This window comes from Orcinus orca, chromosome 5 (genome assembly GCF_937001465.1).
Source record: "Orcinus orca chromosome 5, mOrcOrc1.1, whole genome shotgun sequence".
Taxonomy (NCBI): Eukaryota; Metazoa; Chordata; class Mammalia; order Artiodactyla; family Delphinidae; genus Orcinus; species Orcinus orca.
This window is the reverse complement of record NC_064563.1, coordinates 83226744-83248985: the sequence shown is the minus strand read 5'-3', so window position 1 is coordinate 83248985 and position 22242 is coordinate 83226744. Positions and strand designations below refer to the sequence as shown.

Genomic DNA, 22242 nt, shown 5'->3' with positions numbered 1-22242 from the left:
AATAATTTACTGAATGTCCATCACGTGCTAAATATTAACTCATTTTTAAAAAAAACTAGAATAAAAACTCAATAATAGAATAGAATAAATATCCCTTTATTTTATCAATTTAATGGTAGGAAACTTGGGAAAACAAATTGTTCTCCTTTAACTCTGTCAGTTTTTCCTTGCTGTTTTATTCACACAGGTCTTCATATAAATATACATTTCTATATCGCACTCAACCAAGGTCAAAGACAATTTATATAACCAAGGATGATTTGTACAACCCAAGATAGAAGCAAAGATTGCAACCTCTACTTTAAAACCAGTGAACCATGAAAATGCTTCTATCCTTGCAATCATGCAAGGTTCCCTTTCCATACTATCTCCTCCAACCCCTCCCCCCCAAAAATAGGCTAGAAAATGATGCTAAACATTCCAATAAATTCATTTACTCATGGTGATTATGTTCTTAGTAGAACAATATCTGGGAAATCAGGTTAGTTCTGTTAGTACCAGCATATAATCCCATCACACCCACATGCTCTGCCCCTCCATTCTCCTATTGCAGGGTGGAGCATCACAAGAGACACCACAATCCCACAGCCTGCCCAATCCCACCCCTGTCCCACAATCCCATGAGAGTTATTAAATGTATGGAACTGCAGCACATGCACGTTTCACAGCCTTCTCTACACATAATGCACACAAAAAAACAGAGCTCCCTTGGTCTCAGAATCTGCTGCTGACACTTAAGGCTGCTTCCCCAGCCTTGCTGTTTCTCCAAAACAGTATCTCACACCAGCAACCTAAGTCCAAAACAAGGGGCAGACAGCACAGGATACAAGTATATACTGATTTTCAGCTGAACTATGCAAGTGAAATGAGAAGATGTCGCCTCATTTTCTAAATGCAATTCCCAACCAGTCATAAATTGATTTGTGAACCTCTGGGTTCCCTTGAAGTTTTTTCCTAGTACACTACTGTGCCTTAAAGTCATTTCACAATTAGCATTCTAGAGGTGCATGTAACAAGAGAGCATGCAATTTTTATATGAAGGTCTAGTTTTTTTAACAACTCTGGAAAGGGCTGGTTGGGAAAGGAATGAAAACAATGAAAATAAAAGTCTAGTTTTCAGTTTCACACATGAGCTCTCTTCCACAATGGATAATCTAGAAATTGGTTACATTCTAATAACCTGATTTTTGTGTCACAAAGAGATTAAATTCCCTCTGGAATAGAAAAACTCTAAGTTGCCACCTGCTCTTTGGTTTTAGTCACCATACAACTAAATACTGCACAGTAATATGCAACTACTATTAATTATTCACTTCACTAAAAAAAACTGATCTAAAAAGTTTTATATGAGGAAATAACTTGACTTAGCTAGACAACTAGCTAAATTTTCACTAACAGTTTATCAAAAAGATTTATTACTAATATTTTAACCAAAAGTCACCATAGACAGTCCCTCACTTTCTCTATTTTGAGTAAAATATCATGTGATTCTACAGAAGAACTTCATAACTATTTACATTTATTTAATAACACTTGAATATGGACGAGGACAAAAAAAAATGGGTTCACCATAGCGAGTAAAAAAAAAAAAAAAAAAAATTCAGGGACTTCCCTGGTGGCACAGAGGTTAAGAATCCGCTTGCCAATGCAGGGGACACGGGTTCGAGCCCCGGTCTGGGAAGATCCGCTATGCTGCGGAGCAACTAAGCCCGTGCACCACAACTATTGAGCCTGTGCTCTAGAGCCCACGAGCCACAACTACTGAGCCCACACGCCACAACTACTGAAGCCCAAGCACCTAGAGCCCAAGCTCTGTAACAAGAGAAGCCTCTGCAATGAGAAGCCCGTGCACCACAACTAGAGAGAGCCCACGTGTAGCAACAAAGACCCAACGCAGCCAAAAAAAAAATTCAAATATACTGTTTTAAACTTAGCTCAACAAAAAAAGGCAAAAAATACTTGTTATAAAATCAACTTTTAATTTCTGCTGGAGTCTGCATATTACCATTATTTTAAATGCAAGGTTTACTTAAGAATAACCATTATTTATGAAAAACTAGTTTTAAGCAAGTACCGAAGATTAAATTAAAGGCTGTATAAAATATCTAAAATTTTTATGTCACGGTTTAGCCCAAAAAATATTTTCATTGTTTTCAAATAAATTACCATCGGGTTATTATAACTAAGTTTCAAGTGTGAGGTTTTTGAATCTACATAAAAAATTATTTTCTTTTTTAGGACTTTAAATGGAATGCATATAAATAAAAACCTTTAGTTTACTAGTCCTGAAAATAAATCTGACAGTTTTGGGTTCAGAAAAATTAGAAACAGTTCAAGACTGTAAAGTTAAATATCATTGCCAGTAACCAACTGCTGCCTCTGAATTTCAAGAAAACCTATTGTATATTAAATTTTTAAAAAGTGAACTCAACTACCCTCTCATCTCAGCACTTTCTCAACTTTCCCATTACAATCAACAATATAACTTGGTGGTCAAATCTTCCAGACCAGTAACATCAGAATTTATTTTTAACTCCTGACTCCTTCCCAAATATTCCCCTTCAATCCAATCCAAAGCCCTGCCAGTTCTTCATTCACGCTGTCTCGCAAATGTGCTTTCATCTCATTTTCACACTTTATATTCTCATTCTTCATGACATACCCTACTACTCCCTAAAATGGCTCTGATGTTTTGCTACTAACCCATCAACTCAGCTGCCCAGATCGTCTTCAAATATTTCGTTCAGCAACCTACAGTAAATACCAATCTCTCTTGAATCTCAACCAAACTCTTACAGACCCCCTTTGCCCTCCATCAGTTAACACATTTCTCAAATTCCATCTCCTCTTATTTTCCTATTTAGGCCCCTTTCATTCAGATTTACTAACCTGCTTTATAAATACAAAAATCACCACCTCTGTGCGTCTGTCCATTCCTTCCATCTAGAATCCTCTATGCTTCTCTGTCAATTCAAGTTACTGCCTCCTTTAACACCTGTCTTAAAACACACCTCTACAGAAGTCTTCTCTCTCCAGCCCTCTACCTCATCCCTTCATTTCTTGTCCCTCTGAACGAAGCACTTCTGTTTGCATTTCTAATCTTGCAGTCATCATGATATTGTTTTCACATTTTGACCTATAACCTGTCTCAACAACTGACAAGCTTTTCAGGCCAAGGACTATAATTTCTTACGTATCTCTCATTTGAACAGGGGTCCCTTAGAACACTAACACTCCAACAAACGCTTAATTACTCCCCTTTCTTCCAAAATGTCCTTAAAGTTAGGGTTGTCAAAAACACATAATTAGCACTGATCTCCAACTTTTAAAATGTTAGGTTGACCTATATGGTAACAGAAAAGTCAACATTTTAACCTGCACACTTTGCAAGGGTTACTCCATCCTCAGGCAACATCCACACAGGATTCAAAGAGAATCCTGGAAATTAAATGAAAAGTCCCCAAATTTAATATTATAAGCTATCCTATTTTGCTCTCTGAAATAGATCTAATACATTAATTACCTAAAATTGATTTCAAGTGGTTTTTAAACCAAGATGAAAAACATCCTAACACTCCAGTACCACAAGAGGCTCTTAAGTAGCTATTATAAGATTTGCTTCATCACAGCAGAAAATTACCCCAGAATTTTAAAATATTCCTCTCAAATGACCCCATGAAGTGCTTAGAAAGCTTGACCATTCCCTGAAAGATGCATCATCAGCTTCCCTCTTCACATACCCTGCATTCTGAACTAGCTAGTCACCAAAAAAAAACTTAACTCTCAAAAATAATCTCCCATTCAGTTATTACCTTAGACTACCCTGTTTCAGGCAAGTTCCAAAAGCCAAAATAAATTGAAATTCTGAGTTCAAATAAGAGTGATCATTTTATGTTGCTTAAGGACATAATCAATTTCATATAACAGCAAATACTTTTTAAAAATCTCAGTTCAATTCTCTCCTTCTAGGCAGCAAAACAGTTTTTCTTTGCCCTCATCATGCCCCTTTCTGGAGGAATAAGGAAACAATACAGATATTTTTGTCAAATTCTGTAAGTATGTTTAAATAAACTGTCATTAAATACCACATAAACATATCCACATATAGAGAACATTAGAACATTGGACACTTAGTATAGACTTGGACACTCAACATAGACTTTTCTGCACAAATCAGGGAAGACGGTACAGTCTAGCAACAACCTTGAACACAGCCCAAGTATCCCTATTATATGCAGGACCACAGCCTTCTGCAAAACCTATGATGGAAAGGTCTAAATCCATATTCTTCTAACTCCATAGTCTTACCTAAATTCAACAGGAAACCAATGCAAGAGTATTTTAAATAGTCTTAAGAAGGAACCCCTGAACTCTAGATCATTTAGCAAGTACTGAGTGCAATGGCACCCTAAAACTGAACTTTAATGATGAGTCAGTGACAATTAACATTCAACTTAGCATTTGGCAACATGACAATACAAGCCCCAATCAAAACTTGGACATACTTCCAAATTACCTTTTGATTAAACGTTAATTCTATAGTGGTAGATTGGTAATGTCAAAATGGAAAGGTTAAGAGATAACATATTATACCACTTATCCAATTTAGAACAATGCATGTTGAGATACTACTGCTACTGCATATCAATCAGCCCCACCGGTCCCTTCTAAAGGGAAGAATTAAAGCTTGCCTCCAAACCGTAATGTGGTTACGGAGCAAGTTCATCTCTAGATTATGAACACATACTTTGTATAGTCACATAGGCAAGAAAGAAATGTTACGAGACAGTGACATTTAGCTCCTCTATTAAGTATACAAAACTATGATAACCCCTGAGACCTGAGCTAACTAAACTATCCCTCATTCCAAAAGACACATTCTGCAAAGGCACATAATGGTTTATGAGTCTTGTCCTTCGCTTTATTCAAAAGGATGAGCAAGTAAACACTTCCATCGCTATTCTAAGATGGAAAAACTCAACCGCTTGATAAAGCTATCAACTGCAAGAAAACTATATGAAAAGAACTAAGTTTCAGATCGAATCATCCAAATAAAAATCATATTCCCTCAATTCAAGGTTAATAAGACCGGGGGAGGGGATATGGGAGGAGAAAAGAGGGAGCTGCCTCATCCTTGACTGAAGACAGGTTTTTGCCCTTTTCCATTACCTCCGGCTGTTATATCAGAGGTCTCATATTTTAAGATCCTGATATTTTAAAGTCTCTTATTTAAAGGGTGAGGTGGAAAGGGGGTGTAAAATAAAATCAATACTCACTGCTAACTTTCATGCTGCCAAAAGCTGAAGGCTGCTGCACTGGCTTGCAGCTCTCCGCAAAGGAGGTGGTTCTGGGCCGCCCTGACATGATCACTCTCTTTCCGAATCACCTTCTTTTCCTTCCTTCCTCCTCTTCTTCCTTTTGTTTTATGTTGGGGTGTTAGGTTAATGATAAATGCAGCATTAAGTTCTCCCACAAGAAAAAGACTTCGTCCTCTTGGCTTTTCACTCCTTTTGTACAGCTATAAAAAAAAGCGAGCGATGTATTTCTCCTTGAAGACAGATCAGTACGGATATTTAACATATAGATGATCGGGAGCTGGGAAAAAAATACAATTCTTTCCCCTCCCTTTCCTTGGAAGGGAGAAATGGTTGGGAGGTCCTAAAAAATATATATCACGTGAAACGGGGGCAGATACTTGATTGAAAATAAGTACTCTGAATATTATATTTTCCTCGGGGATTTTTTTTCCGAGTCAATGAAGAAGGGAAGCGGCGGAAGGATCACGAGTCTCACGCTTGAAAAGAAAGGGGGATGGGAAGGAGGGAGGGAGAGGGAGGGGGTGGCTCGGAGATGCGTCGGGAAACGCTGCGGCTCCGACAGCGGCGGGATCCGGCGGCCTGACGGCAGGGGCCCGGCGAACTGGAAGGCGGCGGAGTCGCGAGTCAGTCAGAGGCGGGCGGTGGCGGCGGCTCCCCTCCTCATTGCGCCAGGAGCAGCTGCACTCGGCGGCTGGATCCAGCGGCCATGGCGGCGGCGGTGGCGGAGGCAGCTCCCTTCAGACCCCAGGCAGCGGCTCCTCGACTGCTCCCCATACGCCGGGGACATGGGAACCCAGCAACCGCTTCCGTCCCTCGGGGCCCCCTCCCCCGTCCAAGGCACCAGCGCGGCCGCCCTCCCGCCCCTCGCTTCTGCACGGTCCCGCTCAGGAAGTGTCCGCGCTTTGCCCCCAGCCCGGCCCCTGTCAGTGGCTGCAGGGCCGGCTCCTCCTCGCTTCCTTCCTTCCTTTGTCACTCGGCCCGGGCGGCGGCGGCGGCGGCGGCGGCAGCGGCAGCACAAACCTGCATTCGCCCGGGTCGGGGGCAGCTCTGTGTGAGGAGTGCCGTCTGCGCAGCCGCCTAGCTTTTCCCCACTCCCCCTCCCCCCTCCTACTCGTCCTCCGCCTCCTTCCTCCCCCACCCAGCCTTACACCGCCCAGCGCCCCCGAGTCCGCGTAACAGGCGTCTGGGAATCGCCGGCCGAGCCGAGTGTCCTCCCCCTTCGGTAGGGGAGCCGAAGCCCGAGCGGAACCAATCACGGATGTCGTTTGTTTGCAGATCCTCCCGGAAAAAGCCGATCGACCTGAGGAGCCAATTAGAAAGTGTCGCTGGAAATTCACGCCCAAGGACGGAAAATGCCGAAGATAGCCGACCGAGAAGAAGGTGGGTTCGCCTTGTCTTGTGGCTGGCTGGAGGAGAAATTCGACAATGGCAACAGTGACCAATCGGAGTCGCCGGCCCTCAGGAAAATGCTTGAAGAGTTAAGGACGGTGAAGCCCGGAGTCGCTGGTGAAACCGCACGGCTGGGCGCCGTGGCCGCTTTGTAATTGGCCGAAACTCCGCTGGGAGTGCACCTCCCTCGGTGATTGGTGAAGGAATGGGGCTTCCGAGGACAGTCTGGCCAGTCAGGACGTCCCCTCCCTCGACGAGGTGGGGAGAAGTTGAGAGCGAAGGGAGGGCATCTATAAAGCGCCTTCTCATTGGCCTGAAGCTCTGGAGCCGGAGTCGGGGCAAAAGGGAAAAGGAGGGAGGTCGAAACCCGTAGCGGCAGCCAATCGGCTCTCGCTGCCGTCCAATCGCAAGACCTAGCTGCAGTGTGATTGGCCTTCGGTCTCCGGTGGCGGTCCCTGGAGCGGGGAGAATCGCGACTGGGGTCGTGGCGGATGGTTAGACGGGCTCGCCTGCGGCTACTTGCAGCTTGTGTGGAAACTTGCAGATAGGGAGCGCGATCCCTTCGCGAGCCGGTGTGAAACTGCTGTGGTCGGCGGCGCTGGGCTCCGAGCGCTCGAGCGAACGGAGGGTTGAGGGGTCTCCCCACCCACTGGAGGCTCTCGGCGGGGCGGGGCTAATCCTCCGCGCCCGAGGCTCCCCTCCGCCCAAGAGAGCGCGTCCCGAGCGCCGGCGTCTTCCCAGGAAGGGCCAGGCGGATTCAGGGCGCCTCCCCGGCTGGGTGCGAGTTCTCGGGCGCTAAACTGAGAACAAAGCTTCCAGACAGGCAGCGCCCCTCGGCGGCCGCGCCCCGCCCAGTCGCGGAGGCCATTGATAAGAGTGAGGGCGACTGCGCCTCGTGCGCCAGGCCAAACCCGGCCTTCCAGAAACGCCCCTGAGAAATGAACTCATGCTGGCTGCGCGCGCTCTTCGGGCGCGACTGCCCAGCGCAGAACGGGCCCCAAAAGCAGGTGAGGGGAAGTGCCGTCAGGTCGGATATCCCGAAGACTCTGAGGAAACAGGGAGTCAGAATAGCCCTTTGTAGTTTTTGGTTCTTTGGAACTAGGGTGATCTATAAAAGTACTATATAAGTTGATTTCGCACGTAGGCCAGTGGTCAGATTCCCGTGGTTTGCCTGAGGACAGTGAGGTATGGCTACAGAAAAAGTAGAAAGGACAGTTGCCATCAGTCCCGTGGTGTCTGTAATTTCCACCTGCAGAGTCATCCCTTTCTGTTAAGATACTATCTCTAGGAGCACATATAAAAATACACATACTTGGTCAGGTTAACTAGATGTTGCTTTGTCAAACTGATGAGGAACTTGGGACAGAACAAAGTAAGCTTTGATGGGAGAACGGAAAGGTCTAGATAGTGTTTGCAAACTCAGATGTCTACAGGGGCCAGAAAAGCAAAGCAAATGAGTGAAACTGGCCTGGTGTAAAACAATAGGGAATGATAAGCAACGTGGCAAATTGGAGTGTCCCTGCTGTAACTGAAAGGAGCAGCTGTTCGGCTCTAGCAGATTGTTACCCTGAAGAATGTGGATCCAGTGTTCTGAGGTATTCTGGTTTTTTCCCCCAAGAGAAACCGTAAAGCAGGATTTTTGTATGAAATCCCTCGATTTTTACACCAATATTTCCAAACCCTACAGGCCGAATTAAAAACATCCCAGGGTAGATGTGGCCAACATGCAATCAATTTGTAATCTCAAACCTGGACATAGGTTTTTTTATATAGCCCAGGAGTGGTAGCAGCTCTTGTTCTTTGCAATGAAGAGAGAACATGAGGCCTCTGGATGCCATGGAGAAGGGTAAAGAATGTTAAAAGCAAACTCAGTGCGTGGCAATTTTGTCAAATGATTGTTGCCTCTCCCTGCAAACTATTATGAAAGACCTTTGCCACTAGTCCCTAAAACACTGTGAGGCAAAGCTCTAAATCCTGCCTTCCTCTTTACTCCCCATCCCTACTCCCAGTTATACCAGCGGGAAAGTGAATAACAAATGTTTAGGTTATACAAATTGGAAACATGGCTATTCTTTTGTATATAATAAAGTACAAAAATAGTCTACCTTAAGGTTATGATTAGTAGCTTTACTGTTGCTGCCTTCAAATATTTTGAACTGATGCTGTTTAAAATAAAAAAAAAAAATCTGACCAAGAGGGGGGAAACTTTATAGGAAAAAATAAAAGTAGTTCAATCTAGAATTAGGACATAAGGAGGGAGAAGTTTAGGAGAAAATATAGAACCACTGAAATTAACATTCCATGATTGTTTCTCTGACTTTTCAAATTCTTCCTCTACCTTCCCGCCTGCTGTCAACCATTTATCAGTTTTTAATAATTTTAATAGTTAATGCTTCCTGAGTGTTTATAATGTGCCAGACAGTGTTCTTAAGTGCTTCACACATGCTATCTCAAATTATAATCGTAAGTACTGTTACCAGCCTCCACTTAAAAGATGAGGAAACTCAAGGTCTGAAAGTTGTACTGACTTACCTAAGGTCCACAGAGCTAAAGTAAGCAGAACCAGGATTCAGATCTCTTGTACTTCTCTCTCAAACATAGTCCCCACCTCTCCTGGTCTTGCTTTATCTTAAATTCTAAGCCTTATGTCTTCAACTGTGTGTGCCTGGTTGTGAATACATCCCCTAGTTTGGTTTCTAATAGTTTGGTTTCCTTTAGGGCTCATCAGGTGGTCCCTTGCAAAGATCAGTGATTCTGAGCCACAGTAACCAACCAGAGGACTAGAAAAAGATGAATATAGGAAAGCTGGGTGATACAGAACAGGTAAGTAGTGTAGTAGAGGGGGAAAAAAAAGAGATTGGTGAGCCTGTCCACAAGGTAACGGTTATAAATTAAAATGCACAATGAACTGGCTTCTATAGTAATTACATGTATTTGTATAGCACTTTGCACTTGGGAAGTACTATTACGTTAATGAAGTTTACCAAGTACTGTTATGGAACTATTATTATGTTTTTACAAATGAGGAAACTACACAATAGCTCAGAATCACTTAGCTGCATTTTTAATTGAAACTAGAAGAAAATATATGCAGGTTTAATAATGAAGATAGCAAATAGAATATGAGATGCTGTTTATTTAGATGAACCCAGGGTCAGTCAGTACAAACAGAAGTTCACTAGCAAACTCTTCCTAGGACCTCATTTAGTTAGCCAACGTATATTAAATACCTAAATGTTGTTGGGTGCTGGCCTTCAAAATTTAATAAGATATGGTCTCTGCTCCAGATATTTGCAGATACTGTAAGATGGAAAAGAGTTGTTTAGTAATGAACTCTAGGAAAACCCTCCAATAACAAGGTCGATGTGAAGATTAAGAGGAAGGAAAAGATTTTGCATTTCCTGAGTGCCTGTTCAGTCCTTCCCTGAACCTCCAGAGACAGCCATTATTAACTCTTTTGTTAATAGATTGGGGAGGGGGGATGAGCAATAAGTACATTGATCAAGGCCACACAGTTAGAAAATGGCAGAGCTGGGATGGAATCTACAGCTGAGTATATTTGATCCAGCTTCTTTATACTAGATTACTCTGCTCTCCATCAAAAAATAATATTGTTTATCCCATTTATGTAAAATTGCATATGTGTGTGTGCTTGCACACCCACACATAAGAGTCTAGAAATATTCATTTTGATGGCATTTTGGATGATACTTACTGTATTCATGATTTCCAGTATTGTCTTCATTTTCCACCTTTACATAAGAAACAAAATACTTAAAAAGAGAAAACAAAGGTAAGACTGCAGACGAACCAAAGAAAAGAAGTAGCAGTGTGAAATCGCTCAGTTTGATTAAATCAATTTGATTTATAGGACACTGTGCCAAGTCTTAGGAATACAGGAGTGTGAAGATGAATAAAAGTCATTCAGAGGTGACTGTCTTGCTCCAGTCTTAGGGGGAGCTCTTGTAGAGTGGAGACGTGTAAACAGACAACACCACAATGTGATCTGGGCAGCTATGGAAGAAAAGTGGCCCAGAGATCATTTTCCAAGTTGTATTTAAACTACCGGTCTCCAAAGTTGCGTGTATATACCCAGAGGTTGTATGGGATGATCCTTTGGAATGCTAGAACTACTAAATCTTATTTTTATCTTAAAACGTAAGAAATTACCTTTCCAGTGGTTAATATACTGGTAGACAGTGGTGCCCTCCTCAGTCCCTATGTCGAAGGAAGGAGTAACATGGTCCACCATACAGTTTTCCTAAAGGAAGGGGATGAATCCACAGCCTAGAAGGGATTGTGAATATACGGTACCCTCCTGCTTTTTAAAAATTTCAGCAACATACGACACTTTACTTGTGCTTAATTAATGGATTTGCAGTCATATTATTTGATTTTTAACTAACTTGACCCTCATAGATTGAAAATGATTCCTGCAAATAAAGTGTAGATAAAAGAACAAACAAAATGGCAAAGCTCACATTCTACTCTTAGTAGGAACTCTTCATCAGTCACATCAATAGGTTAAAAACAATAATGAGCTAATCAAATTTGACAAGAAGTAGGCCTGAAATTTTTGGAATTTTTGAAATATGAACCATCCACTATTTTTTAGTCAAAATTTACCCTAAGGTTAAGTATGACATATAGCTAATGCCAGTGTGAAGTCTTCACAATTACCAAAATGTTTAAAGACTATGCATCTGGGACAGTTAATAATTTGGGGGGGCGGGGGGTTAGCGGTGAGAATAAAAAAGTATTGGGGGTACTTCCCTGGTGGCGCAGTGGTTAAGAATCCGCCTGCCAATGCAAGGGACATGGGTTCAAACCGTGGACCAGGAAGATTCGTACATGCCACAGAGCAAGTAAGCCCGTGCGCCACAACTACTGAAGCCCACGCACCTAGAGCCCGTGCTCCGCAACGAGAGGCCACAGGAATGAGAAGCCCATGCACTGCAACAAAGAGTAGCCCCCGCTCACCACAACTAGAGAAAGCCTGCGCGCAGCAACAAAGACCCAATGCAGCCAAAAATTAATTAATTAATTTTTTAAAAAGTATTGGGCTTTAAATAATGTTGTTTTAAAATATTGTTTATTATGCCTGTTATCCTTTTTTATTCCTGTATATGTCTTATATATGCATATCATGTTAGCTCAAGAGTATATGTTTTATAAATATGCAGAATATTGGGGGGTTGATATTAAAATTTTTTACTAGTACAGTGTAAGAACAAAAAAGTTTGTAGACCACTGTTTTTTTTGCTGTTTTTTGGGTTTTTTTTTAATAGATCTTTATTGGAGTATAATTGCTTCACGATACTGTGTTAGTTTCTGTTGTACAGCAAAGTGAATCAGCCATATGCATACACATTTCCCCATGTCCCCTCCCTCTTGAGCCTCCCTCCCAACCTCCCTATCCCACTGCTCTAGGTCATTGCAAAGCACTGAGCCGATCTCCCTGTGCTATGCTGCTGCTTCCCACCAGCCAACTATTTTACATTCGGTAGTATATGTATGTTGATGCTCCTCTCACTTTGCCCCAGCTTCACCCTCCCACCCCATGTCATCAAGTCCATTCTCTATGTCTACCTCTTTATTCCTGCCCTGCAACTAGGTTCATCAGTACCATTTTTTTTTTTTTTAGATTCCATATATATGCATTAGCATACGGTATTTGTTTTTCTCTTTCTTACTTCACTCTGTATGACAGACTCTAGGTCCATCCACCTCACTACAAATAACTCAATTTTGTTTCTTTTTATGGCTAAGTAATACTCCATTTTTTATATGTGCCACATCTTTATCCATTCATCTTGTAGACCACTGTTTTAAACAAAGATTAGTTTTTTAGATGATGGAAGGGAAGAACATTCTAGGCAAAAAGAAGTTATGCAATGGCGGAAATATATGTTACAGGGTATCAGAGAACTGGAGGTAGTTTGAAATTATGTAGCATGTAAGAGCTGGGCCTAGAGAAAAGAAAGGGAAACAGTATCAGATAATAAAGGTGTAGTTAAGTAAATTATGTTCTACTAAGTCCATATTATGTAAACAGAAATAAGAATAAATACAAAGACTAATAGCAACTTAATACTAATTAAAAAATATAGAACTTGATTATATATTACCAATTTCCAATTCTGCAAAATATGAACATATTGAAAAGGAAGACAGAAATTAGAATAATTTTGTTAATATATTGGCATATTATAGATGAAAATATTCACTTTAACTGTTTTCATGTCATATTTTTACAATAAATCAATGTTTGTTGGGTTTTAAAAGGGAATTGGCTCCCTTTTCTTTACTGTGATTCACATATTCCTCAGAATGGCTCTCATTACATGGAATTCTTAACAAAAACTCCAAATTTCTCAGCAAAGCTTTCCAATGCTAACATTTCTACTGATAAGCCTTTGTATTATAAATTATACACTGTATTAATAAAACTAGCCAACATTTGTTATATGCAAGACATCTGCTAGGCACCTGATATAAAGAAGTACATGAGCCACCTGAGTGGCTCTGTGCCCTTAGTGAACTTATCCTCTGGGGAAACAACCTCATGAAAAGCTAAATAAGTAATTATTTAAGATCATATTTGAATCCATAAGTTGTAAGGCAGAACATAATTTGCTAATATGTTTGTTACTCATGCTCAAATGAATTGGTCATGCTGTCCTATTTAAAATAGGTAAATGGAGGACACTTCAATCTAAAGTGAATCTTAAAGGATGGGTAGTAGGATTTGGAGATGAAGAAAGGAAAGTGGAAGTAAACTATTTTCTACCACTTCATTTCCAACCCATCAGACAAACCCCCTTAGTAAACTTAGGTGGATCCAGCTGTCAGAGCAATTAAGGACAGTGTGAGTCTGTTCATTTGACTATAGGAAAACCAGTTTGGCTATAATAGAAAGCCGATAGAGGAGACTAATGGACGATAAAGCTTAAAAGGTAGTTTGGGGGCTTCTCTGGTGGCGCAGTGGTTGAGAGTCTGCCTGCCGATGCAGGGGGACATGGGTTCGTGCCCCGGTCCGGGAAGATCCCCCATGCCGCGGAGCGGCTGGGCCCGTGAGCCATGGCCGCTGAGCCTGTGCATCCGGAGCCTGTGCTCCGCAGCGAGAGAGGCCACAACAGTAAGAGGCCCACGTACCGCGAAAAAAAAAAAAAAAAAGGTAGTTTGGGGCCAGATTTGAAAAAGCTTTGAATGTTATACCAAGAAATCATTGTAGACAATGGAGAATTATGGGAGGTAGCAGATGTAAGACATTGTCACTGCAGGAGAGCCTCTGGGGTAACATACACTGTGTGGTTTTTCCCGTTGCTGAAAATGTGCCCAGGGTAACAAGACAGCATATTTGATCATGCTTCTTATAACCAATGGGGTGTGCCCAAATGGGAAAATAATGGATGACTACCCAGAAAGAAGAGGGACAGTGTTTGAAACATTGCCACTATGAAGTAGACTCTGGTTATATTAAAAGTTTCATATCAAGCCTTTGATCATATAAATACTCTTAATTTAACATCTAAAGAAGTATACTATCTAAAAAGAAAGCAAACACTCGGTGAATCCTTTTAGTTTTTTATGCTTGTCATATTTTTGCTCCAAAGAGGGTATAATCATGTGGTTAATACATTATAACTGATTAGATTATTTTGAGCTGTTTCAATTTTATTTCTTTTACTCCATTTCTATTCACAATTTTAAGAAAGGGCTTCTTTAGATAAGAGTGTAAATATTTCCACATTGAACTGAATAAGTGAATCCACATGAATTGAAAACAATAAGTATGTATTGATTGAATACTTTGACTTAAGTATACTTTACAACATTCTAGGTGATTCAGCCTTGTTTTATGTGCATTAAATGTATTAAATTAAAAGTGCAAAACTCTCAGTTGGAACAAATACTTTAAGAACTCATTAGCCAGCAGTAAATCAGAAATGGTCATATTTTCTTGTTCACATGGAACTAGGACTCACATCTGAGAATACAGCAAAACTCTAGGTCTTTTTTTTTTTTTTTTTTTGCGGTATACGGGCCTCTCACTGTTGTGGCCTCTCCCGTTGCAGAGCACAAACTCCAGACGCGCAGGCTCAGCGGCCCAGCTGCTCTGTAGCATGTGGGATCTTCCCAGACCGGGGCATGAACCCATGTCCCCTGCATCGGCAGGCGGACTCTCAACCACTGCGCCACCAGGGAAGCCGAAAACTCTAGGTCTTTATATCTGGTTGATGCTGAATGTGAAAGTTACAAGAAAATTGGCATTCTGTTTCTTGGCTATTAAACAGCTCAACTTGGAGTTGGGGGAAACACTTGAAGAGAAATTAAGTCCCATGGATTATCCAAGAAGGAATTCCAGAATGCAGAGACGGCCTGTCTTCTTCAGTCAGGCCACAGTTTCATTTGGATTGTGGCCATCAAGAGGCATCATTGCTCTGACTTCATTCCTGTGCCCTGTGGGATGGAATTCTGAAAGGGGATGGGAGAGAATGCACAAAGCCCCAAGGAGTGTGTGTCCCTGTATGACATCCAGATGAGAGGGTAGTAGGAAGTACCATATATCAGACCAGAAAGGATTCTTGGCGGAAGGTTTATAGCTCAGTGTTGTAAACCCATTAATATTTTTCTGTGTCTATTATTCATTATTTTTATAATTTATACTGTATATGTATTGATAGTGCCCATTACTTGAAGATAAAAGTAATAATTCAGGAAAAAGAATCCTAAATGACTCTTACTACTTTTTAGGAGCATTCAAGAGTCTCAGAAAAATACTAACACAGATTTTTTTTTTTCTTTTTGAGGAATCAACATGTCTGAGACAGCTGAGCACATCCTCTTTTCAGTCCTCTTCTATTTTCTCGAATTATGTCTTTACAATTTGAATGCAGTTTTACATTTAGTCTTCCTATCAAAAGTGATCCAGTTGGGACTCCCCTGGCGGTCCAGTGGGTAAGATTCCACACTCCCAATGCGGGGGGCCCAGGTTCAATCCCTGGTCGGGGAACTAGATCCTGAATGCATGCTGCAACTAAGTCTGCATAACAGAACTAAGAAGTCTGCATGCCGCAATGAAGATCCCACATGCAGCAACAAAGATCCTGCAAGCCACAACTAAGACCGGCACAGCCAAATAAATAAATAAATATTAAAAAAAAAAAAAGTGATCCAGTTACTCCAATTTTTATCGTTAAATGCTTTGGCTGTGGTTCTATGAAAGTTTTATAAATGTTGCTGGGTTTGTGTTTGAAAAACACAATATTGAATATCCTGATTCCATTAGGAAGTGTTTATTATGTGTCTGCTGCATGCCCAGAACTGTGCCAGATATGGTGGGAAACACATTTGCTCACAGCAAATTGAGAAAACTAAAAACTATACATGTTTAAACTATAAACTATATATGTTTTAATATTTTCAAGGTCAAAAGGGTATGGGCTCCTTCAGAATTCAAAACAAATCTCTTACAGAGCAAAGTCAGCTGGAACGCTATGTAAGTAAACTATTCCGTAGAGGTTAAGCTTTTAATCTAGCATGAGAGGAGTTAAAATGAAGTACTTCTAAGCACCAGAGAAACCATCAAGTGAAAAATTCATCAACAGGAGTTGCCAAAAGACACACATAGTTTACCTTTTATCTTTCTTCCTGCTTAAATGGAATTACATGGAGATGTAAAGCATTTCTCTTGACCTCAGTTGATGCTGTGCACATAATAGGAACTCAGTAAATGCTGGCAAAATAAGCAATATGATTACAATTGAAAAAGTGAAACCTAATTATAACCGTTAAAATTAGAACTTTATAAAATATTTGCATATGGAGAGGGACTCTGAGGAAATGTCCAAGAATAAAAACATTTGATTTATTGATTTGTTGGTTTTCTGAAAGTTTTTTCTTACATTAAATTTTTTTCCATTATTGTTGCTGCAATATAACTTGGGTATCAAATTTTAAAAAGTAGGTGCATTCAAATACTTAACAGAGAATCACAGCTTGAGACAAACCTCTGTCCACCACTGGGGTTCAAACATATCTTGGCATATCTGGCAAATTAGTGGGTTTAGACTGCCAAGAGGGTGATTTACATAAGGGTTTTGGCAGAAAGACTGCCAAGAAGTGTGGGTGCCATCAAGGAGGGTGTTGGCCAGGCTACTTTTTGATCAGTTTGCACTGCTACAATGCACTAGTCAGTATTCCACTTGGTCAATGCCCGTACCAGGCCAGCTGAACCAATTTTGAATGTTAACTCTTGGATTGAGAGGACAATGCTTACCTATCTTAAAGATTCATACTCTCATGCAGTCTCATGGACTCCTCTTGGAAAGCACCATAACCAGAAATAGGAGTGCACTAAAATCTTTATTACATCACAAAATATAATCCAAAGATGAGTGATTGGGTGTTTTTTCTACTTCTGAGGAAATACGATACAATTTTTCAGTATTGGAGACTCCAGCAAACACAGAAGCATTTTGATTCCTTGAGAACCACACTGTAGATCATGAAAATGTCCAGTAGAAGGTTGTGGTGACCTGGCTTAATGGGACTGACTCAGCGATGAGTGCCAGAAGTGTTCAAAGACAGCAGAAATCTCAGCAGCAGACATCCATGTGGCCACAGACAAGACTTGTTCTTGAGTCCATGTAGAACACTCTCCACAGGCTCTTAGAAATTATGGGCAGGGGACTTTGCAAGGAGCTGGAGGTCCTGCAACAGCAGGGAAGCCAGGAGCCAGCGAAATATGGATTATAAAACCATTACTAATAAGTTCATAATTATAGTTTTTAGTTCATAAAGAATATGAAATGTGAGAAGTGAATCTGCTGAATCTCACTCAGTGCTCCCCATCCCCCACATGCTACTTATCAGTGGAGCATTTCATGGAACTAAGCCTGCTGACAGTTTTTAAAATACAGGGCTTGGGACTTGCCTGGTGGCGCAGTGGATAAGACTCCATGCTCCCAGTGCAGGAGGCCCAGATTCAATCCCTGGTCGGGAAACTGGATCCCACATGCATGCCGGAACTAAGAGTTTGCATGCCACAACTAAGGAGCCCGTGTGCCGCAACTAAGAGCTGGTGAGCCACAACTAAGGAGTGCACCTGCCACAACAAAGACCCGGTGCAACCAAATAAATAAATAAATGTTTTTTAAATAAATAAACAAAATACAGGGCTTATTTTTCTTACAACATGACCCATAATACAAGTTAAATACAATTCTTCATCTGGTTCAATGAAAGAAACACTGGTACGTTCCAATACTGGGAGAAAAACTAATAAATAAAAAGACAGACTTTATTATCTATGGTCCTTTAAAGAGTAATTTTGGATGTATACATCCAAAAATGCTGTTTTTAGAACCTAAATCTTGCCAAAGAGGCAACTCCAGGGGTTTACCTTTCATATAGTGCTTAATAGGCTCATAATGAACATTATAGAATTGGACATGTACCAGACAAAACCCGTAAGGTAGATAAAACAGGTAATAGTACTCCCATTTTACAGATTAAAAATGGAGGCAAAGAGAACTATAATTAGGTTTCTGGCTCAACTTTACCACATTGATCAGTAAATATTTACTGAGCAGTCACAGTTATATGGCATTCCACTATGTTCTTGGAATATATATTTTTAAAGGCATGAAGGTATGCTCTGAGCAGGCAAGAGAAGTCTCTCATAAAATGAAAGTAGCTTACAATGTGACATCGTTTTAAAAATTTTTTTCATGGGCCTTCTTTTTCTCATTGGTCTATTTACTCCCTTTATATGGTGTAGTAATTGGTGTTTAATAACTGCATTAAAATAAACAGACCCTTTGAAAACAAATACTGTTGGAGTACAGAACACTATTCATGGCATCTACCATATGAATCAGAGACTTTTTTAAAAGAAAGATGTACATATAGAGTCCCACCAGATTTGAAATACGGTTTAACTAGTGAACACACTGAATACTTATTATGTGCAAAGTGGTGTTCTTTTTTTTTTTTTTTGCGGTACGCGGGCCTCTCACTGTTGTGGCCTCTCCCGTTGCGGAGCACAGGCTCCGGATGCGTAGGCTCAGCGGCCATGGCTCACGGGCCCAGCCGCTCCGCGGCATGTGGGATCTTCCCGGACCGGGGCACGAACCCGTGTCCCCTGCATCGGCAGGCGGACTCTCAACCACTGCGCCACCAGGGAAGCCCCAAAGTGGTGTTCTTAATGAGAGTGAATCAAAAAAGAATATGAGACATGATCACTGCCCTTAATAATTTTTTTATAAATTTGTTTATTTTTGGCTGCGTTGGGTCTTCATTGCTGCGCGCGGGCTTTCTCTGGTTGCAGCGAGTGGGGACTACTCTTCATTGCAGTGCACGGGCTTCTCATTGTGGTGGCTTCTCCTGTTGCAGAGTATGGGCTCTGGGCGCATGGGCTTCAGTAGTTGTGGTGCATGGGCTGAGTAGTTGTGGCTTGCGGGCTCTAGAGCACAGGCTCAGTAGTTGTGGCGCACGGGCTTTGTTGCTCCACGGCATGTGGGATCTTCCTGGATAAGGGTTTGAACCCGTGTCGCCTGCATTGGCAGGCAGATTCTTAACCACTACGCCACCAGGAAAGCCCCTACCCTTAATAATTTCTAATCTGTGTAGGAAGGGATAAGACAGATATATTGAAAATAAACAAACAGTCCTACTGTATAGCAGAGGGAACTATATTCAGTATCCTGTAAAAAACCATAATGGAAAAGAATATGAAAAAGAATATATTAAAAAACTGAATCATTTTGCTGTATATCAGAAACTAACACACAAAAAAAGCCTCAATAAATATTTGTTGAATGAATAAATAGATGGCTATAATAGTTCATTATTGGTCCATAGTAGCATATGATAAATACCAAGAAAATGAGAGAATGTGTATATATAGATTGGAGTTCAGGTGATAGTTGGAATAGAGAATGGAATACTCTACTGGTCAGACCCATCTTGCATACTCACTCCTGCACATAGAGTAATGTCCCCACAAGAAAAAGAGGAATTCTGTTACAAAAGAAATTTAAGGTGAAAGGCTGGGACAGCACACTGACAAAACTAAAGTTACCCCTGGCCACTATAGGCCTATTTAGTTTAAATTTTTCAGTAGGATATTTGCCATACCCAGAAAGCAGCAGGAGGTGCAAGGCCAGTGCCTAGAAGAAAATCTGGAGCTATATCAAGAGAACAAGGGATTATCCACTAACTCTGTAGGATGAATGAGGCATCTAAGAAACAGTGGAATTTAGAGAACAGAGTTGAGATGTTGACTCCCTCATTTTTAAGGATTGCAAAGGTATGGAAATAGTAGAAAGAATGGTTCGAGAGGGTAAGCAGTGGACCATTATATCAATTTTTTTAAAAGACTGCAAAATGATATTATATTTATCATTAGGAAGTCATTAGAGTCCTCTATAACTATGTAGAGTCAGAATTATGAAGGTGAGGTCAGGTTGCAGATCAATTCTGAATAGCCAAAAGAATAATTCAGCTGAAGAAACCAGGGATTACAGGTAACTAAGAGTATACTAAGAAGATATGCGGATACTAATGTTTATCTTGGAAGCAAAACAGAAATTGTTCTGATACCAGTAGTGTCTTGGAGGAGCAACTTGAGGTCAGTATGATGATCACTCTAGAAGCCAAGAGTTGGCACAGAGACAGGTATTCTTCTAAGTTAAGATTTGCATTACTTGGTCATACAATGGAAAATTGAGCTTAGTCTGGAATCTCCTTCATGGAAAAAGTACAATTTGAGATAATCCACGTTGATGTTTTATACATTTACAGGGAACTTGGTACTCTATAGGATTTTGGAAAAGACACACTAAAATTTATCTCCAAAGTGAATGAGTCCAAAGCTGCAAATTTCAGAGACTGGCTAAAGCTTCATCAAGCAATTTGATAGATTTTTTTTTTCTTTTAGAAAGTGGCTCAGGACCCAGTGAATCTGGGGACACTCTTGAGTACTTCTGCCAGGTGCCCATTTAAAAGACTGATCCCTGGGACTTCCCTGGTGGCGCAGTGGTTAAGGATCCGCCTGCCATGCAGGGGACATGTGTTCGATCCCTGGTCCGGAAGATCCCACATGCCACGGAGCAACTACTGAGCCTGCGCTTTAGAGCCCATAAGCCACAACTACTGAGCCTGCGTGCCACAACTACTGAAGCCCGCTCGCCTAGAGCCTATGCTCCGCAACAAGAAAAGCCACCACAATGAGAAGCCCGCGCACCACAACAAAGAGTAGCCTCCGCTCACCGTAACTAGAGAAAGCCTCCACGCAGTGAAGACCCAACGCAGCCAAAAATTAATTAATTAATTAATTTAAAAAAAATAAAGACTGATCCCTCTCCTTGAACTTTAATGTTGAGGCCATAACCTATTGGCATTCAGATGACAATTTATGAAAGAGGCCTCATCATGCTCCCAAAAGAAACAACTTGTTCCCTGCCAAAATTAGGATTACTTTGCTTTAGGGAGCGGGTGCATACTATGCTGACAGCCAAATGATGATTTGCCAAAAATATCAAACTGCCATAGTGGATGGCAAAGGAGCTTCATATAACCCAGAAGGGAGAGGGTATTAGGGATGGCCTTCCAGGCAGATGATGAGGGACCTGCTGAAGTCTGTGCTGAAAGCAAAATAGTCATAATTGGGCATGGCACTAACTTAATGAGCTGGCAAATCGGAAACCACTTTGGTAAAGGTAAATCACTGGGTAGGGGTTTTAAGCCCTAAGTGTTAAGGCCTAGGGCAGGCATAGCAAAAATGAGGACCTGTGGCACCATTTATTCCATTTCTATGCATGTAGAGACATGGATGACAGATAACGCAGTCTCAGGGTCCTTCTCAGTCTCAGGGTCCTTCTCAAATCAACACAGCATTTTAAGTAGGCACTGCCTATTAGTGGGATCCATCAGGTCGTTCGAAACCTATTTCCTTGCCTGCGAACTGCTCCCATATGACAGATGCCTGGTTTACCCTTAGGTGAGAGGATAATGGTCCTGAAGAAAAGGACTTGGCTGTGGGAGGGGCTTTCATCTCACAAGAGGCTGGGCAACACAACTAAGTGAATGTCCACTCATGAGGATGTCCAGGAGCTCAGGGATCCACTTGCATTCAGCTTACCCCCGGAGGTGGACTGCCATGCTTCATTACTCATGGCCCACTGCCCAAGAGTACCTGATCTGAGTAGACATCAGCTAAGCAAACCTTTCCATAAAGAGATGCTAATGCAGCCAGGCTGCCTGTGGTTGGTTGCTTCTTGGCCTTGGCTTAGGACTGTTTCTGCTGTTGGAAAATACTTGGTTTTTGAGGGGATGTAATGAGATAACACCTGTGAAAATTGTTCGAAATCTTTAAAGGCCTGTACTCATGTAGGGGATATGGGTGAGGATGATTATTGGGAGATAACAAAGAGTTAAGCCCAGAATTTTTCCTTAGGCTTACAATTTCTTATTTAATTAGTTCTTTTCCATAATACTGGAGTGGAATATTTTCCCCTCTGGGAGGCAA

General features: G+C 41.4%; 1 protein-coding gene across 5 annotated transcripts in view; it reads right to left on the bottom strand.

Moving 5' to 3' along the window:
- Positions 1-5762, bottom strand: part of GSK3B (glycogen synthase kinase 3 beta) — a 199938-nt gene extending 194176 nt beyond the window's left edge. For all 5 annotated transcript variants that reach the window (XM_033403308.2, XM_004278532.4, XM_004278533.4 and 2 more), the window contains exon 1: positions 5277-5762. In XM_033403308.2, the coding sequence (XP_033259199.1) occupies positions 5277-5364 (88 nt within the window). In that variant the 5' untranslated portion in view covers positions 5365-5762. The remainder of the gene's footprint in view (positions 1-5276) is intronic.
- Positions 5763-22242: the final 16480 nt, after the last annotated feature.